The sequence below is a fragment of the Hipposideros armiger genome, unplaced genomic scaffold (genome assembly GCF_001890085.2).
Source record: "Hipposideros armiger isolate ML-2016 unplaced genomic scaffold, ASM189008v1 scaffold_662, whole genome shotgun sequence".
NCBI lineage: Eukaryota > Metazoa > Chordata > Mammalia > Chiroptera > Hipposideridae > Hipposideros > Hipposideros armiger.
Genome location: NW_017732012.1, coordinates 1,042,141 through 1,063,536, shown reverse-complemented (window position 1 = coordinate 1,063,536; position 21,396 = coordinate 1,042,141). Strand labels below are relative to the sequence as shown.

Below are 21,396 nucleotides of genomic sequence, written 5' to 3'. Positions count from 1 at the left end.
GCTGGTAGTTTTTGTTTTTATTTTTATTTTTTTTAGACTTTTTTTATTGGGGAATTGGGGGAGGAGAACAGCTTTGGGGAATTGGGGGAAGGGGAACAGCCAAGCTGCTGTCATTTTGTTCTTCAGTCTAGTTGTGCAGGACGTTGCTTCACTGGCCCATGTTGGTATTACCATTGCTCTCTTCCTGGGTGAGGCAGATCGGTCGCCGGCTTCTGGACGGCCGCTCATGGCAGCTCACACTGGCTGCCAGCCACACACAGTAGCCCATGGCAACCCACTGCAGCAAGGGCTGCAGCCTACACAGTCGCCGGCGACTCAGCAGCCCAGCTCCAGGTCAAGCTATTGTTCATCATCTTAGCTGTAGAGGTCAGTGTCACTGGCCCCCATGTGGGGTCCAGACCAGGGCCCTGCTGCTCAGAGCTGGTGTCCCAAGCCAGCTCTTAACCAACGCGCCACTCAGCCGGCCCCTGGTAGTTTTTATATTGGGGGAAAGATAATCAGAAGTTCTACTTCTGATTGCTTCTATTCTCACGGTGAAATAAGAAACAGGGTCATTTGTTGAGACAAAAGAAAAAGGAAGCGGGCAGTTCGCACTTACCGGTCTGGGCGGCAGGGACGCTCCGCCGCTCTCCCGATGGGGCAGTGCTTTCCCTGTCCCGGGGAGTCCGCGCCTCCCTCGCGGACCCGGCAGAGAAAAGAGCAAAACTTGCAGAGGCTGCAGAGAGAAGAGAGAAGGAGGCTGCATCTCATGGCATTTTGGATGTTCGTTCTGTGGAAGAAAAGAGAAAGAAAAAGAAAAAAATGGAAAAACAAATTGCTACGTCTGGGCCCCCACCAGAAGGTGGACTTAGATGGACAGTTTCATGAAGGATGGTATGAGAGTCTATTGCCAATAACTAGTACCTGCAATCAAGTGGACATGCTCAATTGAATTTCTTCTTTTTTAATAAACGAAGATTCAGACTGTAATTTTAATTCCCTTAAATGCAGTGCTTTTCAGTATTGAAATATCAGAAATGCTTTTGATTTTCAGACTTAAAAAAATGGCCAGAACTTTCATTAAATACTTATTTTCCTACAGTTGCTCATCTGCAGGGAGTGGATAATTTGCCACTTTGAATAGTTAAAACATGGACCTAAATAGTGAATATATATACATTGCATGTAAGGTTTCTGCATTCATCTCAAATATTGAAATTTGCCATATCATTTTCCCTCCTTTATAAAATGATCTAGCTATTTATAGTTGTGCTGCTTAGCCTTTTATCTCCTTTTATTTCATTATGTATGAAGACTTTTGCTTAAACTTATGGACTTAGTGCCTTTAAACTGACCATCAGGGAAATTTTTGAAAAATCACTTGAAGGGCTCATATGAAGGATCACTGTACATTTTTACAATGTACTAAGTAATGAGTATTTGTACAAAGTACTGAATTTCTCCTAATTTATTTTCTATTTATATAGCTTATAAACATAACATACTATGTTTTACATTACAATAATTTTTTTTTTTTGCTTGCTGAATTTAAAATTATGTGTTAGTGGTACCATCAGGGGGCAGTGATGTGCTATTATTACAATATCAGATTCAGCTCTGTGAAGATCTTTGTAGTAATTAAATGAGTTAAGAATCTGGAAAAAAAAAGAAGAAGAAGGAAGGCATTTAGAATATTGAATACATAATAATAGGTGCCAAACAATGGCCCGGAAGAATGGGTGGATGAAGTTACTTGAGCACTATAGTAGCACTGCAAGGTAGTGCTGTGTTTGTACCCAAGTTTATAGTCATGAATTTAAATCTGTCTCCATACACACATGTTTTTCACCAGCCATGTTCTTTCATTTTGATGCAAATGAATATAAACTCCCCAATGGCAGACACATAATTTTTGTTAACCACAAAACAGTGACTGGTACAAAGTATGCATTAAAATATACGTGGACTGACTAAATAATACCCCTCTTCTCCACTTGGCTGTGTTGCTTGCCACAATGTCTCCAGTACCCAACACAGAGCCTGGTTCATAGTCAGCCCTTAAATATTGGCTGAATAAATGAATGGCTCAATTAATCAATCTCTTTTTTTCCTGAACTTCTGAAATTTATACCCAGCTCCCTACTGAATAGCTTCACTGGATGTATCAAGCGAGTCTCAAATTCAACATATCTAAGACTCTACTTCCTACTTTTTCTACATCTGTTATTAGCTAGATCTTACATGAATTTGCCCTAGTGAGAAACCTAGAGTCATCCTCTATTTATCATCTCTAAAATGGAGACATCCATCTCTATTTCATAAATTTTTGAGAACATTAAGTGAAATAACCTAAGTTATTTCAAAGTTAGCACAATGCCTAGCATACAGTACCTATAAAGATTAGCTATTACCAGATTTCAGCGATTCTAACACATACATCTCTTCACATCTTTTTAATCAGGATGCATTTTACAATCAGTGATGTATCATAATTTAATTAGATGAGTTTTTTCTTTAAGTACTATATTAGATAGTGATGTCCTTTATATCAATGGTATCTTAGATGTGATAAAATCCAGTAATACCATTTCTTTCTCCAATATGTCCATTGATACTAAACTAGTAATTACGTCATGTGCAGTATGCTTCAAATCCATGTTTTTCTCCCTAACCCACTGTTGCAGCCTTACTTTAGGCCCTCATTTTTTCTCACCTGATCATTAAATGGCCTCCTGAATGGTCTCCTTGACTCCTACGTCACCCTTCTCCAATGTGTTTATCACAGCTCTACCGGAGTGATTATGTTTCTCCCATGCCTAACTTACCTCGTTGTCTGTATAACTGCACGAAGAATAAAATCCAAATTCTTTCTTATGCACACAAGACTCTTAACTCTCTCTCTAGTCTTATCCCTAAGCCCCAGCCAAGTTGAACTCTTTCTGTACTTGCAGATCACCTAACACCCCAGGTTTCACAACCCCATGTCTTTGGTCACACTGAACTATCTATTTAGAATATATTTTGCAAATGTCTGTCATCTGCTAAGAATTCCTGGCAATAAGTAACAGAAAAGCAACTAACATTTACTTAAACAAATACTGAGGAAGTGCACAAGTTGACCTTCCAAGGTTGATGCAATTGCCCAATAATACTGGCAGAGACTAAGGCCCTTCCTATCTTTTGGACTGGCTTAGTATGCAGACATTGATCCTCATGCTTGTTGTTTCGTCCTCTCAAGGTGACCATTGAAACTTGAAGCATTAAAACCATTTTCTGAGCAGGGAGAATGAGGAAGGACATTCAGTGGTGTGCCCACTGACACTTTCTCTTTTTATTCAGAAAACAAAAGTTTTCCATAAGCCCACCCAGAAGTTATCCATTTACATGTCACTGGCCAGACTAGATCAAATAACCATCCATATCTTAAAGATGGATAGAGAGAAGGGTGTTGTGTAGGTAGTTAAGCCAATGACCAATGTCTGCCATAGTCTGCTTGGCTAATATCTTCTTAATTATATCTTAGAAATTTAGAAAATTTGTATATATTTTTTTCCTTCATTATTAAAAAAAATATTTATTAAGGGGCCAGCTGAGTGGCTCAGTTGGTTAAGAGCATGAGCTCTGAGCAACAGGGTCGCCTGTTCGATTCCCACATGGGCCAGTGAGCTGCGCCTGAGCTGAGCTGCCACTGAGCTGCCAACAGGTGGCAGGATGGCTCAGCTGGTGAGAGCACATGCTCTTAACAACAAGGTTGCCGGTTCGACTCCTGCATGGGGTGGTGGGCTATGCCTACCTGCAACTAAGATTGAGCACAGCACCTTGAACTGAGCGGCCGCAAGCTGCTGACGGGCGGCCAGATGGCGACTGGACTTGGAGCTGAGCTAGCTGCACCCTCCACAACTAAGATTGAACGGCAACAACTTGTCTGTTCCCCTTCCCCAATTCCACAATTAAAAAAAAAATCTAAAAAAAAAATTTATTAAGCATCTAGTATACACCAGGTACTATTCTAGGCTCTGGGGATACAGCAATGAACAAAATCCTTTCCCTTGTGAAGCAGTCATCCTATTACTAACCCTTTGATTCAATATTTCTATTTCCGGTTATTTACCTTACAGACTACTCTTCAAAGACAAGGATGCTCATTGATCCAGCAATCTTACTTCTGGGTATATGCCCCCCGAAATTGAAAGCACATTCTCAAATGGATATTAGCACACCCATATTCATAGCAGCACTATTCTCAATAGTCAAAAAGTAGAAGCAACCTAAATGTCCATTGATGGATAAATGGATAGACAAAATGTGGTATACACATACAATTGAATATTTTTCAGCCTTAAAAAAGGAACAAAAGTCTGTCACATGTTGCAATCTGGATTAACCCTGAGGACATTATGCTAAGTGAAATCAACCAGTCACAAAAAGACAAATACTGTATTATCCCACTTATATGAAGTATCTAAAGTAATCAAAGCTATAGGAACAGAAAGTAGAATGGTAGTTATCAGGAGCTGCGGGAAGCGGGGAGTTGTCATTTAATGGGTATAGAGTTTCAGATTTCAAGATAAAAAAGTTTTGGAAATCTGTTTTATGAAAATGTAAATATACTTAATACTACTGAACTGTACTTTTAAGAAAGGTTAAGATGATTTAAAAGGAAAAGAAAATTTCACATCTGCATTTTCATGCATATTATTATTACAATAATTTGTATAGATTGGAAATATTTGGAATAGAAACCTAAATCTAGAGTAAAGTGAATAGATTTAACAACCTTCAAAAATGTGTTACTGAAAGCAGATGAAATGAATCATTTAAAAATGCCATTGAATTAGAGTTAGAGGAAATAACTAAAAAAAAAAGTGTAAAGAATCTAGGAATATTCATAACTCCAATTGCTTCACAAACAAGAGAACTAGAAACTACAAATGTAGTCAATGTATTGAGATATGCTTCAGGTAAGAAAGAGTGCATGAGATTTAATCAGATCATTTAACGTCCATCTATAAAATTATATCATAAAATATTTATTCCAATTATAATAAATCTTCAACTTATTTCATTTAATAAAAATTAACATTTTTAACACTCTAGCAAAAATTAAAATATGTGAGTGACATCAGCTATAGACACCATAGACTAACTGAGTCTAACAGACATATACAGAATATTCCACACTACTCGTCTTTCTCAGGTACATATGGCACATTCTCAAGGATAGAGGATAGATTACATGTTAGGTCATAAAACAACTCTTAACAAATTGAAAAAGTTTGAAATTACTCCAAGTATTTTTTCCAATCACAATGGAATGAAACTAAAAATTGATAATAGAAATAAAACAGAAAAATACACAAATACATGGAAATTAAACAACACACTTTTAAACAACTATTGGGTCAAAGAAAAAATCCAAAGGAAATTAGAAATTATCTCAAAGCAAACAAAAATGAAGCACAACATACCAAAACTTAAGGATGCAGCAAAAGCAATACTAAGAGGGAAATTTATGGCAATAAATGCCTATCATATAAAAGAAGAAAGATATCCAATAAACAGTCTAACTTTATACCTCAAGGAACTAGAAAAAGAGCAGACTAAACCCAAAATTAGCAGAAGGAAGAACAGCATAAAGATTAGAGCAGAAATAAATAAAATAGGAAAAGAAAGCTAATTTTAAAAATTGATAAAACTAAGAATTGTTTTCTGAAAAAATAAACAAAATCGGCAAACCCTTAGTTACACTAAGAAAAAAGAGATTACTCACAAAATAAAATAAGAAATGAAAGAGGAGATATTACAACTATTCTCACAGAAATAAAAAAGATCATAAGGAACTATTATGAACAATTATAAGCCAATAAATTGGACAACCTATAAGAAATAGTGAAATTTCTGGGCCGGCTGAGTGGCTCAGTTGGTTAAGAGCTCGCTCAAAGGTTTGAGCTCTCAGCAACAGCGGTTCGAGTCCGGCCCAAGCTGAGCTGTCACTGAGCTGCCAACAGGTGGCAGGATGGCTCAGCTAAAAAAATAAAAATAAAAAAATAAAAAGAAATAGTGAAATTTCTAGACATACAACCTACCAAGACTGAATCATGAAGAAATAGGCTGAACAGATGAATAAGGAGATTGGAGGAGATATCCAAAAACTCCAAACAAAGAAAAGCCCCGGGCAAGATGGCTTCATGGGTAAATTCTACCAAACACTTAAAGAATTGATACTAATTCTTTTTAAACTCTTCTAAAAAACAGAAGCAGGGGGAACACTTCTAAACTCATTTTATGAGTTCAGCTGCACAGCCACATTCAGATATCCAAGTCAGAAGAAGTCATCACAGGAAAAGAAAACTACAGGCCAATATCCCTGATGAATATAGATGCAAAAGTTCTAAAAAAAGAAAGAAAAAAAATTTACTAGCAAAGTGAATTGAACACCATGATCAAGTTGGATTTCTCCCTGGTATGCAAGGGTCATTCAACATACACAAATCAATCAATGTGATACAGCACATTAACAGAATAAAAGATAAAAGATCACATGATAATCTCAATAGATGAAGAAAAAGCTTTTAACAAAATTCAAAACCCTTTTTTGTTGAAAACTCTTAATAAATTAGGTATATAAGAAAATTACACCAACATAAAAAAATAAAAAATTAAAAAACTTATAAAAATCCCACAGCTAACATCATATTCAGTGATGAAAATCTGGAAACTCCCTTCTAAACCCCACAAAAATGCAAGGATACCTACGCTCTCCTCTCCTATTCAACATAGTGGTCAAAGTCCTAGCCAGAACAATTAAACAAGAAAAAGAAATAAAAAGAACTATATTAGAAAGGAAGAAATATAACTACCTCTGTTTACAGATGTTATGATCTTATATATAGAAAACCCTAAAAACTCTACACACTCACACACACAAAAAAATTATTGGAACTAATAAATAAATTCAGTAGTTACAAAATATAAAATCAACATACAAAAATCAGTGTGCTTCTCTCTCTCTCTCTATATATATATATATATATAGTCACGGGATGTGGAGTATAGTGTGGGAGTGGAGTCAATGGAATTATAATAGATATGTGTGATATTGGAGTGGAGGGCAGTGGGTCAGTGGATTGGGGGAGAGGGGTTGCCACTTTGTGAGGGGTAAAAAATATAACTATTGCACTGTTTTGTACACCTGAAACTAAAAAAAAAAAAAACCAAACACAAAAGTCAGTGTGCTTCTATACACTAAAAACAACCTATCTGAAAGAAAATTAAGAAAACAATTCCATTTACAATGGCATAAAAAAGAATAAAATATTTAAGAATAAACTTAACCAAGGAGGTGAAAGATCTACATACTGAGCTACAAAACATTGATAAAATAAAATTTAAAAAACACAAATAAATAAAAGGACACCCTGTGTTCAAGGATTGCAATTATTAATATTGTTAAAATGTCCATACTTCCTAAAGTGATCTATAGATTCAATGTAATCCCCATCAAAACCCCAATAGCATTTTTTGAAGAAATAGAAAAATTATGCCTAAAATTCATTGAGGACTACAAAAGACCCCAAATAGTCAAAATAATTTTGAACAAGAAAAGCAAAGCTTGAGGTATCATACTGCCTGATTTAAAAACATATTATAGGAGCAGCCGAGTGGCTCAATTGGTTAAGAGCTCGCTCAAGAGTGCGAGCTCTGAGCAACAGGGTCGCTGGTTCAATTTCCAGCCAGAGCTGAGCTGCCGTTGAACTGCCAATAGGTGGCAGGATGGCTCAGCTAAAATACAAACAAACAAATAAAAAACATATTACAAAACTATAGTAATCAAAATAGTATAGCACTGGCATAAAAATAGGACAGAGAGACCAATAAAATGGAATAGAGAGCCCAGAAAATAACCCCTCCATATACGGTCAACTGTTCTTCAACAGGAATGCTAAGAATACACAATGGAGAAAAGATAATCTCTTTAATAAATGGTGTTGGGAAAACTGGACATACACATGTGTTAACCTTGAAAATCAAAAGTGGTGGGCAACAAGTATTTATCTGAGATCAAAGAATAGCTATTCAGGAAGCACTGTTTCAGGCAGGAATCCAAATAGTGTTCTGATTATGGGGTGAGGCAAGGGGGTTTTATTAGAAAATGAAGGGGAGTAATTACACGAGTAGAAGGAATGAATTTCTATTGATGCTAATAAGCTAAGTTGCTCTTCAGCTATACACAGTTATTTACTGATTCTAGAGAATGTTTTTAATTATCAATCCTCATAGTCAGGTGGTCTGCTTTCCCGTTAGCTTTACAAACAGCTGTTTGGAAAACAACACTGCTCCGGCCCAGTCCAAAGGTTATTTTGCTCAGCTCAAACGTTCCAAAGGTTCCGGGAGTAAGATATATAACGCAGGTCCTCTGGAATATCTGCCAGACTCCATTTTAAAATGGCTCCACTTATGCCAACTTTTCACATATGCAAAAGAATGAAATTGGACCCTTATCTCACACTATACACAAAAATCAGCTCAAAATGACTTAAAATATTTAACTTTGAAACCTGAAACACTACAACTCTTAGAAGAAAACAGGGGAAAAACTTCTAGACATTTGACTGGGCAATGATTTCCCAGATATGACACCAAAAGCACAGGCATCAAAGACAAAAAAAATAGACAAATGGGATTATATCAAACTAAAAAGTAACTGCACAGCAAAGGAAACCATTAACAAAATGAAAAGGCAACCTATGGAATAAGAGAAAATATTTGCGCATTATATGTCTGACAAGGGGTTAATATACAAAATATATCAGCAACTCATATAGCTCAAAAGCAAAAAATAAAAAACCCAATAACCTGATTTTAAAATGTGCAAAGGATCTGAATAGACATGTCTCAAAAGAATATATATATATAGATAGATTTTATTGGGGAATTGGGGGAGGGGAACAGTGCTGAAGAATCAGGGGAAGGGGAACAGAGAAGTTGCTGTCCTTTTGTTCTTCTGTCTAGTTGTGGAGGACGTCGCTTCAATGGCCCATGTTGGTATTATCATTGCGCTCTTCCCGGATGAGGCAGATTGGTCACCAGCCTCTGGACAGCAGCTCACAGCAGCTCTTGGCAGCTCACACAGGCTGCCTGCCTCTCACACTGGCTGCCGGTCACACATGGTAGCTTATGACAGCCCAGTGCAGCAGGGGCTGCAGCCTACACCATCGCCGGGGACTCAGGGCAGCCCAGCTCCAGGTCCAGCCGTTGTTCACCATCTTAGCTGTAGAGGGCAGTGTCACAGGCCCTCATGTGGGATTCGAACCAGGGCCCTGCTGCTCAGAGCTGGCGTCCCAAGTCAACTCTTAACCAACGCACCACTCGGCTGGCCCTAGGTTGATATTTTGATATAGGACTGTCCCCTCTGTTATTTGTAAAACTTGCCTGGATCTGAAAAACGAGAGGAAGTGTTCATGAATAAGAACCCTCTCCTAGGCCCATATTCAACTTTGCCTCTGTTCACAAACTTAGTCTGGTTACTTTATGCCACAGCAGACAATAGATAGCGGGAGTAGGGGTAGTCTCAGTTCTCCTGTTCTCTGGAATTGAAGGAGGGAATGAATTAACAAAGATAGAATAAAGCCTCCAGAAAGTTACTGACCCCTGTATTTATCATTTGCAGAGTGTAGAATCATCCATTAAATCATTATAACCAAAAAGTACTTTTAGGATAGATAATTCATCTACTAGTCTACCCATGCTTTGTCCTGAATTCAGAGTTTCCCCTTTCTGGTTTTATAGCGAGAAACTTAATGTCATATCTATTGTTTTTCTTACAAACATTTTTGTTCCAGCCAGATTAGTCATTGTCTCAAAACTTAACATGCACATTTCCTCTTATTATACTAGCTAATGCCACTTTCCCAGCCTGATATGCTCTCTAAATCCAACTAATTCTCCCAAACTTGCCTTAAGTTAAGTTCTAACTTCTGGAAAATTTTCTAGGCAACTGATTTCTCCTCTTTCTATACCTCTGTGAGGAAGCAATATGCCCTTTCCCCTGGATTATAATAATATCAGGTATTGTTGGCTCATTTGGAAAAGAATAAAGAGCTAAGAGTAGGTCATCACAACTTTGCTTTGGTAAGCCTCTGATCTCCATGATTGTTTAGCTTATTGGTTACTTAGCCAAACAGGATCTGATTCCTTTCAGAACCAACCTGAATCAGGAAACACAGTACCAGGAGAGGGATTTGTGAGCTCCTGTTGACTTGGAACCCAGCCAGGGGGAGCCTCCTTCAATAAATAACAAATGAAATTGTTTCCTGCCTGGGAACTGTGTTTTTAGGATTGATTAGTAGACAGAGCAACCAGGTAATTTAACCTGAGGAAAGCAGTTACCTGCTCTTTCCTGCTGTTATGAAACCCTTCTCTCTGGCTGATTGGGTTTTTACACTACCTTCTTTCAACGTCCCTTGTAGTTGTTACTTTGAGACATAATTTGCAGGTGAGTTAACTCCCATTCCATCTCCATGATTTTGTATGATACCTAGCCCTATTGGGCAAAATAAATACTTACAGAACAGCCAAATAAATTGGATGATTGCATGGATGGATGAAACAGTTTATATGACTAAAGACTGGTAAGGACCAGCATATTTAGAAGTCAGTAACAAAAATGGTTCCTATAGATGGTAAAGGCGACTGGGGCCTTTGTCAGGCACTGCAGGTCAAAGCTTATTTTTGAGATCTGTCTACTTCTCCTTCCCCCTTTTCACTTTCTTAACACAGGAAAATATTTTCAATTATCATTCTTCCAGGAACTGGCTCTTCACCTGAAATCCAGTAATATCTCTAAGGTCCAAAACCTGTTAGCTTAATCCAGTATCATTTCCATAGAGGATTACTGAATTCTGAAACCACTTTAACATTTAAAGCAGGCATATCTAATCGAGGACTTGCAGGCTCACTGACTTGCGAAAATATCTATTTTGAGCCTGCTCAGTATTGCTTAAATTGTAGCTTCCCTTACTAACTATTCATGTAAGAGATGTGAGGAAAGGCAGAAAAGGTTGGGGCCAGGGGTGGGGGGGCGNTGAAAAGCTGATTAGCTGCTTTATAGTAAAACCCAGAGAAAGTGAGCACTTACGGAAATACGGATTTTATCCTTCCAGGAATTCTATTTAGCCGGCCAGAAATTAACCTTGACTGTAATTAGGCCCCTGAGAGCAATGACCCTTCCAGAGAATTCAGAGACCTCTTGTTTGTTTAGACACCTTGTGGGGGTGGAACTTCCTGTTTGCTCAGCGAGCAATATAAAGTCCAGTTGCTCTGAGGAATGCTTTGGACAAGACCAACTGCAGGGAGTAGGGTACAATACAGTCTGGTCTCCTCTGGCCCCTTCTCCCTGCAACATGGGGAAGAGCAAACTCATTCATCCAAGTCTTATTCTCCTCCTTCTGGTCTTTTTGCCTACAGATGCCTCGGTCTCTGGAAAACCGTGAGTTTCACATAGAGCATAAATTTAGAGTCCTTTCCTTATTCATTTTTTTTTTTCTGCTTTGAATTGGAATACTCTGTGCAGCAACCACTTTAGATAGCTGTTGTAAACTCTTGCTTGATTCATTAAAATGCAGTTTTAAGAGTTAAAAAAAAGAGTCCTTTCCTTTATTTCAAGTTCTCCCCTATATTATTCTTTTCTCTTTCCTATCAATTTCTTCTCTCTCGAGTCTCTTCCACTGATAAGATTTCATAAGTCTGGTTTATTCATTTTTCACTTATTCTTAACCTTCCTCCCCCCCCCCCCAATTCTCTGGATCTCTGAATTTCTAAATTCTCTGGGGAGATAAAAGGGCTTTCTAAAGACTTGAAAATTGATTTGCTTAAAGGAATCACTTTTCAGTTCCTCACATTCATGTTAATCTGCTTGAGACCATGCTATTTTTTTTTTACATCCCTTTTCTTAATTGCCCATCTCTCACTTAATAAGAGAAAGACAAACCTCTCCCTCAATCACATATCACCATAGAGCATTGTTTTGGAGTATAAAAATCTTCAGGGTGCCAAAAAAGGAACAATTTGATATACTGATGTTGATGCTAAGAAACCAAAGGATTCGAAGGATGGGGGAGAAAATCCTTTTGCAGATCATGTGGTGACAAATTCTTTATTTCAACAAAATTGATGGAAGATCTAAAGGAAATACCAGCTCATAGATGATTAGAAGTAATTCTTGGTAATAGGCCACTGGGAGATTTTTGGCATGTGACGCAGAGGAGTTACAAGAACTGATAGTAAAGATATAATAGTTTTATCTGTCATTTATTTACTTTTATGTGAACAACTTTTCATGGCACTTGTATCTACACAAACCAAAAATAGCAACAGAATTAATGTTAGACCTTGTTTAATTCTTACAATAGGGAATAGCCATACATGGATACATAAAAAACAGCTCATTATTCTTATTAAAGATGTTCTTCAAAAGTATTTTGATTTTATATCTAATATGTATGAATTATAATTTGTAATATATTTATTTTGTTTTGACCAGTTGTATATGAGTAGGACTTTTGAAAATAACTCAATCCAGAAGAAAATATTCAACATTTATAACTTTAAAGTCACATTAAATTTAAAAGAAGTTAAAATTAAATTTACATACCCACATATAATATTATACATATATAAGTACATATATGTATATACTTATTATTAAAGAAGCAAGAGTGATCCATAAAGTATTTGGAAGCATAAAAACCTTAGGATAAACTTCTGTGTGGTAAGTGGCATGGAAATTCAAGTTCAAGGAGAAAAAAAAGGAAAGATGTTAAATTTCTGATCATTACAAAAAGAACATTTTGATGTATTTTTTAAAATAATTTATATTAGGTATCATATCACTATGATATTTAAGATTCCATGGGAAACTTATACAAGAATAATAGAAGTTTTAACTTAAAATATCATCATAAAAAATATCTTTTGCTATTATGTATACTTGTGATAAAAAATAGATGTCTCCTTAAAATATGTAAGGAATACATACTGTCTAAAAATTATTTTGAGAGCTCCGTTAGCAAAAATATTTGAAAACTACAGTGTCAATAAAATTATATATGAGGGTATTGGGAAAGTTTCTGTTTTCCTCATGAGTTACCAAGACCCAAAATTCAATCACTAGAAGATCATTTTTGAGTGGAACTACTGTCTAGCCATGAGTTGAAAGGCAAATATTTAAAATGCAAACATCCATGGGCCTGCCAAGTGGTGCGTTGGTTAAGAGTTGGCTTGGGATGCCAGCTCTGAGCAGCAGGGCCCCGGTTCAGATCCCACATGAGGGCCAGATACGCTGCGCCCTCTACAGCTAAGATGATGAACAACAGCTCGACCTGGAGCTGGACTGCTGTGAGTTGCTGGCAACGGCATACGCTGCAGCCTCTGCTGCAGTAGGCTGCCATGAGCTACCATGAGTGGCTGGCAGCCAGTGTGAGCAGCTGGCAGCCGGCATGAGCTGCTGTGAGTGGCCAGCCATCCAATGGCGGCAAGCGACTGCCTCACCTGGGAGAGCGCAATAGGTGGTCACATGTCTTGCTAGGGAGACCGCATCATGGATGGGGAAGAGGCCTGATCACTGCACTGTACACCTGAAGCTGATGTTGTATAATATTTTTCTCTCTCTCTCTTTGTATATATATATATATAGTCACGGGATGTGGAGTATAGTGTGGGAGTGGAGTCAATGGAATTATAATAGATATGTGTGATATTGGAGTGGAGGGCAGTGGGTCAGTGGATTGGGGGAGAGGGGTTGCCACTTTGTGAGGGGTAAAAAATATAACTATTGCACTGTTTTGTACACCTGAAACTAAAAAAAAAAAAAACCAAACACAAAAGTCAGTGTGCTTCTATACACTAAAAACAACCTATCTGAAAGAAAATTAAGAAAACAATTCCATTTACAATGGCATAAAAAAGAATAAAATATTTAAGAATAAACTTAACCAAGGAGGTGAAAGATCTACATACTGAGCTACAAAACATTGATAAAATAAAATTTAAAAAACACAAATAAATAAAAGGACACCCTGTGTTCAAGGATTGCAATTATTAATATTGTTAAAATGTCCATACTTCCTAAAGTGATCTATAGATTCAATGTAATCCCCATCAAAACCCCAATAGCATTTTTTGAAGAAATAGAAAAATTATGCCTAAAATTCATTGAGGACTACAAAAGACCCCAAATAGTCAAAATAATTTTGAACAAGAAAAGCAAAGCTTGAGGTATCATACTGCCTGATTTAAAAACATATTATAGGAGCAGCCGAGTGGCTCAATTGGTTAAGAGCTCGCTCAAGAGTGCGAGCTCTGAGCAACAGGGTCGCTGGTTCAATTTCCAGCCAGAGCTGAGCTGCCGTTGAACTGCCAATAGGTGGCAGGATGGCTCAGCTAAAATACAAACAAACAAATAAAAAACATATTACAAAACTATAGTAATCAAAATAGTATAGCACTGGCATAAAAATAGGACAGAGAGACCAATAAAATGGAATAGAGAGCCCAGAAAATAACCCCTCCATATACGGTCAACTGTTCTTCAACAGGAATGCTAAGAATACACAATGGAGAAAAGATAATCTCTTTAATAAATGGTGTTGGGAAAACTGGACATACACATGTGTTAACCTTGAAAATCAAAAGTGGTGGGCAACAAGTATTTATCTGAGATCAAAGAATAGCTATTCAGGAAGCACTGTTTCAGGCAGGAATCCAAATAGTGTTCTGATTATGGGGTGAGGCAAGGGGGTTTTATTAGAAAATGAAGGGGAGTAATTACACGAGTAGAAGGAATGAATTTCTATTGATGCTAATAAGCTAAGTTGCTCTTCAGCTATACACAGTTATTTACTGATTCTAGAGAATGTTTTTAATTATCAATCCTCATAGTCAGGTGGTCTGCTTTCCCGTTAGCTTTACAAACAGCTGTTTGGAAAACAACACTGCTCCGGCCCAGTCCAAAGGTTATTTTGCTCAGCTCAAACGTTCCAAAGGTTCCGGGAGTAAGATATATAACGCAGGTCCTCTGGAATATCTGCCAGACTCCATTTTAAAATGGCTCCACTTATGCCAACTTTTCACATATGCAAAAGAATGAAATTGGACCCTTATCTCACACTATACACAAAAATCAGCTCAAAATGACTTAAAATATTTAACTTTGAAACCTGAAACACTACAACTCTTAGAAGAAAACAGGGGAAAAACTTCTAGACATTTGACTGGGCAATGATTTCCCAGATATGACACCAAAAGCACAGGCATCAAAGACAAAAAAAATAGACAAATGGGATTATATCAAACTAAAAAGTAACTGCACAGCAAAGGAAACCATTAACAAAATGAAAAGGCAACCTATGGAATAAGAGAAAATATTTGCGCATTATATGTCTGACAAGGGGTTAATATACAAAATATATCAGCAACTCATATAGCTCAAAAGCAAAAAATAAAAAACCCAATAACCTGATTTTAAAATGTGCAAAGGATCTGAATAGACATGTCTCAAAAGAATATATATATATAGATAGATTTTATTGGGGAATTGGGGGAGGGGAACAGTGCTGAAGAATCAGGGGAAGGGGAACAGAGAAGTTGCTGTCCTTTTGTTCTTCTGTCTAGTTGTGGAGGACGTCGCTTCAATGGCCCATGTTGGTATTATCATTGCGCTCTTCCCGGATGAGGCAGATTGGTCACCAGCCTCTGGACAGCAGCTCACAGCAGCTCTTGGCAGCTCACACAGGCTGCCTGCCTCTCACACTGGCTGCCGGTCACACATGGTAGCTTATGACAGCCCAGTGCAGCAGGGGCTGCAGCCTACACCATCGCCGGGGACTCAGGGCAGCCCAGCTCCAGGTCCAGCCGTTGTTCACCATCTTAGCTGTAGAGGGCAGTGTCACAGGCCCTCATGTGGGATTCGAACCAGGGCCCTGCTGCTCAGAGCTGGCGTCCCAAGTCAACTCTTAACCAACGCACCACTCGGCTGGCCCTAGGTTGATATTTTGATATAGGACTGTCCCCTCTGTTATTTGTAAAACTTGCCTGGATCTGAAAAACGAGAGGAAGTGTTCATGAATAAGAACCCTCTCCTAGGCCCATATTCAACTTTGCCTCTGTTCACAAACTTAGTCTGGTTACTTTATGCCACAGCAGACAATAGATAGCGGGAGTAGGGGTAGTCTCAGTTCTCCTGTTCTCTGGAATTGAAGGAGGGAATGAATTAACAAAGATAGAATAAAGCCTCCAGAAAGTTACTGACCCCTGTATTTATCATTTGCAGAGTGTAGAATCATCCATTAAATCATTATAACCAAAAAGTACTTTTAGGATAGATAATTCATCTACTAGTCTACCCATGCTTTGTCCTGAATTCAGAGTTTCCCCTTTCTGGTTTTATAGCGAGAAACTTAATGTCATATCTATTGTTTTTCTTACAAACATTTTTGTTCCAGCCAGATTAGTCATTGTCTCAAAACTTAACATGCACATTTCCTCTTATTATACTAGCTAATGCCACTTTCCCAGCCTGATATGCTCTCTAAATCCAACTAATTCTCCCAAACTTGCCTTAAGTTAAGTTCTAACTTCTGGAAAATTTTCTAGGCAACTGATTTCTCCTCTTTCTATACCTCTGTGAGGAAGCAATATGCCCTTTCCCCTGGATTATAATAATATCAGGTATTGTTGGCTCATTTGGAAAAGAATAAAGAGCTAAGAGTAGGTCATCACAACTTTGCTTTGGTAAGCCTCTGATCTCCATGATTGTTTAGCTTATTGGTTACTTAGCCAAACAGGATCTGATTCCTTTCAGAACCAACCTGAATCAGGAAACACAGTACCAGGAGAGGGATTTGTGAGCTCCTGTTGACTTGGAACCCAGCCAGGGGGAGCCTCCTTCAATAAATAACAAATGAAATTGTTTCCTGCCTGGGAACTGTGTTTTTAGGATTGATTAGTAGACAGAGCAACCAGGTAATTTAACCTGAGGAAAGCGGTTACCTGCTCTTTCCTGCTGTTATGAAACCCTTCTCTCTGGCTGATTGGGTTTTTACACTACCTTCTTTCAACGTCCCTTGTAGTTGTTACTTTGAGACATAATTTGCAGGTGAGTTAACTCCCATTCCATCTCCATGATTTTGTATGATACCTAGCCCTATTGGGCAAAATAAATACTTACAGAACAGCCAAATAAATTGGATGATTGCATGGATGGATGAAACAGTTTATATGACTAAAGACTGGTAAGGACCAGCATATTTAGAAGTCAGTAACAAAAATGGTTCCTATAGATGGTAAAGGCGACTGGGGCCTTTGTCAGGCACTGCAGGTCAAAGCTTATTTTTGAGATCTGTCTACTTCTCCTTCCCCCTTTTCACTTTCTTAACACAGGAAAATATTTTCAATTATCATTCTTCCAGGAACTGGCTCTTCACCTGAAATCCAGTAATATCTCTAAGGTCCAAAACCTGTTAGCTTAATCCAGTATCATTTCCATAGAGGATTACTGAATTCTGAAACCACTTTAACATTTAAAGCAGGCATATCTAATCGAGGACTTGCAGGCTCACTGACTTGCGAAAATATCTATTTTGAGCCTGCTCAGTATTGCTTAAATTGTAGCTTCCCTTACTAACTATTCATGTAAGAGATGTGAGGAAAGGCAGAAAAGGTTGGGGCCAGGGGTGGGGGGGCGNGGAAGAGCGCAATGATAACAATACCAACATGGGCCAGTGAAGCGACGTCCTCCACAACTAGGCAGAAGAACAAAAGGACAGCAACTTCTCTGTTCCCCTTCCCCAATTCCCCAATTAAAAAAAACAAAAAAACACAAACATCCAGGGTTAGGCAACACACTAAGATTTCATTAGTTGCTTATCACAGCTGAGACTTTAAACCAATGACTCACTTGCTTTAAGCCTCAGATTGAACACCTGTAAAGTGGAAAACAGGTACTTGCCATACCATTTTCACGGGGTTCTTGAATATATAAATATAGCCAATGAAAGTTCTGTAAATTGATGTTTTTTGTAGTGTCCCACCTGAAAGCTTGTTTGCCTTTTACAGGAATCCCAATGTAAAACAGATTTACAATATGAATAAATATAATTAGCATATTTTTTAATTTGAGTTCAGATGCTTACATTTTGGGGTTCCTTAGTGTAAGGTATCCCTGCAAATTTTGATCTATTTTACCGCTAGCCATGGTACTGTGATGGACGGGGGAATGCTGCTCATATGTGCCATTCCACGGCAAAGATTAATTTCATGCTTCTCAGTATGTCTTCTCTTGGTACAGAACTAATGATAGTGACACTAATTTTGAATGAAAACAGCGCTGTTGATAACAAGGCCTCTCCTCCCACGTTCTCCTCTAACTGGACTCCCCCACATTTCCAGGCAGTATATGGTGCTGGTCCCTTCCCTGCTCCACACTGAGACCCCTGAGAAGGGCTGCATCCTTCTGAGCCATCTGAATGAGACAGTGACAGTAACCGTTTCCTTGGAGTCTGTCAGGGAGAATAGGAGCCTCTTCACTGACCTCGTGGTGGAGGAGGACTTATTCCACTGTGTCTCCTTCACTGTGAGTATGACTGACTTAATATATTTAGTTGTATTGGTCAGGGTCATAGGGATCTAGAATTCAAGATAAGGCTTTCAGAAGCTAGCAGGGATTTTAGGAAGGAATCAAAGCATAGCAAATAAGTGTAGAAATTAAGAGGCAATGTGTATATTTCCAACCATGGGAGGCAAATATTTATAGGCATACTAAAAATCAACTTAATGATCAAAGAAAATTCCTATTAGCCAGTAAAAAAAAAAAAATCAATATACACTAGACAAAGGGGAAATGTGACTTCTCCTTAAAACTAAAATGGGAAGATATTAATAAAGCAAACTAGGCCAATACTCAACATGAGCCCTCTGGTGGGCTGACAGGAATACATCACCCCATAGCCTTTCTAAGAGTGAAAATTGTAGAAATTACAATGAGCAAATATCCAATGACTCTTCAGTGTTGTCCCAATATGTAAAATGCTTACAACCTGTAACAATACAATATTGTAATTTTCTTTCTCATAGCTTTAATACATGCTTCTACCATGTACTTTTAGCACATAATATCAACTTGGGAAAGTTTGGTATATAATTGAATCAAGGCTGTATTGGCTGATCTATAAGGTGATGTGAGTCTCATTTCTGACCTTTCTTACTGATGTATTTTCCCTCATACCGTATTCTGTCTTCCCACTTGTAAAATGACAGAAGTAACTCCTGTCCATGCCAATTTTCCCTGATAAGAATGAGAGAGTGAAGTTAAGTAGGAGGGGCAAGATCTCCAGGGAGGAGTGGAACAGGGGTGGGAGAGGGAACGTGGGAGGCTGAATGGATTCTCAGGATCTCTCCTGTATTTCAGGTTCCAAGATCTCCATCCAATGAAGAGGTAATGTTCCTCACTGTCCAGGTGAAAGGACCAACCCAAGAATTCAAGAGGCGGACCACAGTGGTAGTTAAAAACCAAGAGAGCCTGGTCTTTGTCCAGACAGACAAACCCATCTACAAACCGGGGCAGACAGGTACAAAGAGGCCTACAGTTAGGACAACTTCAAAAAGAAAGGATCTTCTCCTGCCTATTCCCCAGTCAAAAGCCCTATAATCCTTGTTCCTTAATCATTTGTCTTACCAGCCTATAGGCCTGATTTAAGATTTCTGGGATTCATGAAAAATATTTCTGTTTCAGTGAGGTTTCGTGTTGTAACGTTGGATGAAAATTTTCACCCCCTGAATGAGTTGGTGAGTCTCCTAATATCTATATAGAATCATTATTATCTGTATAAACAAGCTGGGAGCCTATTTTTGGTGTTGGAGGAGGACCAGGGAGAGGAAGAATCTGGTATCCATAACAGTACTTTCTGGTATTACAATACTGCAAGATCCTCATTTAAAACACTATCACAGGAATAAAGTAGTTAATTCTCTCTACCTTGGTACTGGTACTTAGTCAGTTGTCACCCAATTAAACTTACTCTTTGGAAAGTTCTCCATTAGACAAATTAGAAAGGTTTATTAAGTAATAGCACACTTAACCCACGAAACTATCAAATAACTTAAGTTCAAGTAACTTCTCAAAGATTTAGAATTTTGCTAAACACACCTACCAAAATCTCTATTTCTATAAAGGAAGATGAGTGAAATCAATATTTGTTCCTGCAACTAACACTTGATATTTATGATAAGAAATAACTCTTTCAATTTCAATGGATCTATCTAACCAAAGTTTTCATTTTTCTCTTCAAAATTTATTCCTCCACCACATTTTCCTATCTCAAAAAGGAGCAAGTTTTTTCTTCTAGCTCCTAAAGCAAAAGATTATGGCATAGTCCTCACTTGTTCTCTTTCTCTCACACCCACATCCACATCATCAGAAAATCATGTTAGATTAAAATATATCCAGACTATTTGTTATCACCCGCATGCTACAACCTTGTCTTGGTCAATATCACCTCTCAATAACCTTAAAACTGGTCTCTTAGTTTCTACTTTCACTCCTCTATCTAAAAATCAAACACTTCATCATTCACTCTAACAGTTTAACCCTGCTTTATTTTATCTTGATACTTACCCACTACCTGATAGATACAGATATATAGATAGATATAGATACAGATAAAGATGGATATCAAATATATAGATATCTCAAACACATGTCAAACATATATCTCAAATATATATCTATATCATATATTTCAAAGATGTGTGTATACATATATATACCTATGTGTGTGTTTCTTATGTATCCATTCCTATTAGAATGTAAGCTCCATGAAAGCAGATATATTATCCTTTTGTGCATTGCTATATTCTCAGCACCTAAAATGATACACAGCACATGGTAGGCACTCAATAAATAAATATTAATTTTTTAAAATTAATAAACATTGATAGTACAGGAGCTCTTCCCTCCTTATTCTTGGAATTACCTAAGAATTCTGTGATGCATCTTAATATTTGGGTCTAAATATGATTACTTATAGTTCTGTTAGTGTTTATTACTCAATCTGTAGCGTTTCATAGCAAAGGAGTGTTCTTCACTGGGATGCTGTAAGCAATTAAATAATGTTAGTAAATCCCATTCCTAATGAATGGCAGTGCACATATGCATTTGTTGCTCTCAGCCTAGTAAGTTCTTAATATTATTTGTTAATTGCTTATAATAGATTAATTAAAAGTTCTGGGGCCAGCCGAGTGGCTCAGTTGGTTATGAGCTCGCTCAAGAGTGTGAGCTCTGAGCAATAGGGTCGCCGGTTCGATTCCCAGCCCAAGCTAAGCTGCCAACAGGTGGCAGGATGGCTCAGCTAAAAAAAAAAAAAA

At 37.8% G+C, this 21,396-nt stretch overlaps 2 protein-coding genes across 2 annotated transcripts in view; both read left to right on the top strand.

Annotated features, from left to right (window-relative positions):
- Positions 1 to 456: 456 nt before the first annotated feature.
- On the top strand, positions 457 to 867 carry LOC109372748 (small VCP/p97-interacting protein-like). Its single transcript, XM_019626175.1, is given in 2 exon segments — positions 457 to 677; positions 680 to 867. Coding segments are annotated over 2 exon segments (231 nt in total). The 5' UTR covers positions 457 to 634.
- Positions 868 to 11,308: 10,441 nt separating this feature from the next.
- A2M (alpha-2-macroglobulin) overlaps positions 11,309 to 21,396 on the top strand; it is a 44,768-nt gene continuing 34,680 nt past the window's right edge. The window contains exons 1-4 of the mRNA XM_019626163.1: positions 11,309 to 11,467; positions 18,424 to 18,607; positions 19,442 to 19,601; positions 19,766 to 19,818. Coding sequence (XP_019481708.1) covers positions 11,382 to 11,467; positions 18,424 to 18,607; positions 19,442 to 19,601; positions 19,766 to 19,818 — 483 coding nt within the window. The 5' untranslated portion in view covers positions 11,309 to 11,381. The remainder of the gene's footprint in view (positions 11,468 to 18,423; positions 18,608 to 19,441; positions 19,602 to 19,765; positions 19,819 to 21,396) is intronic.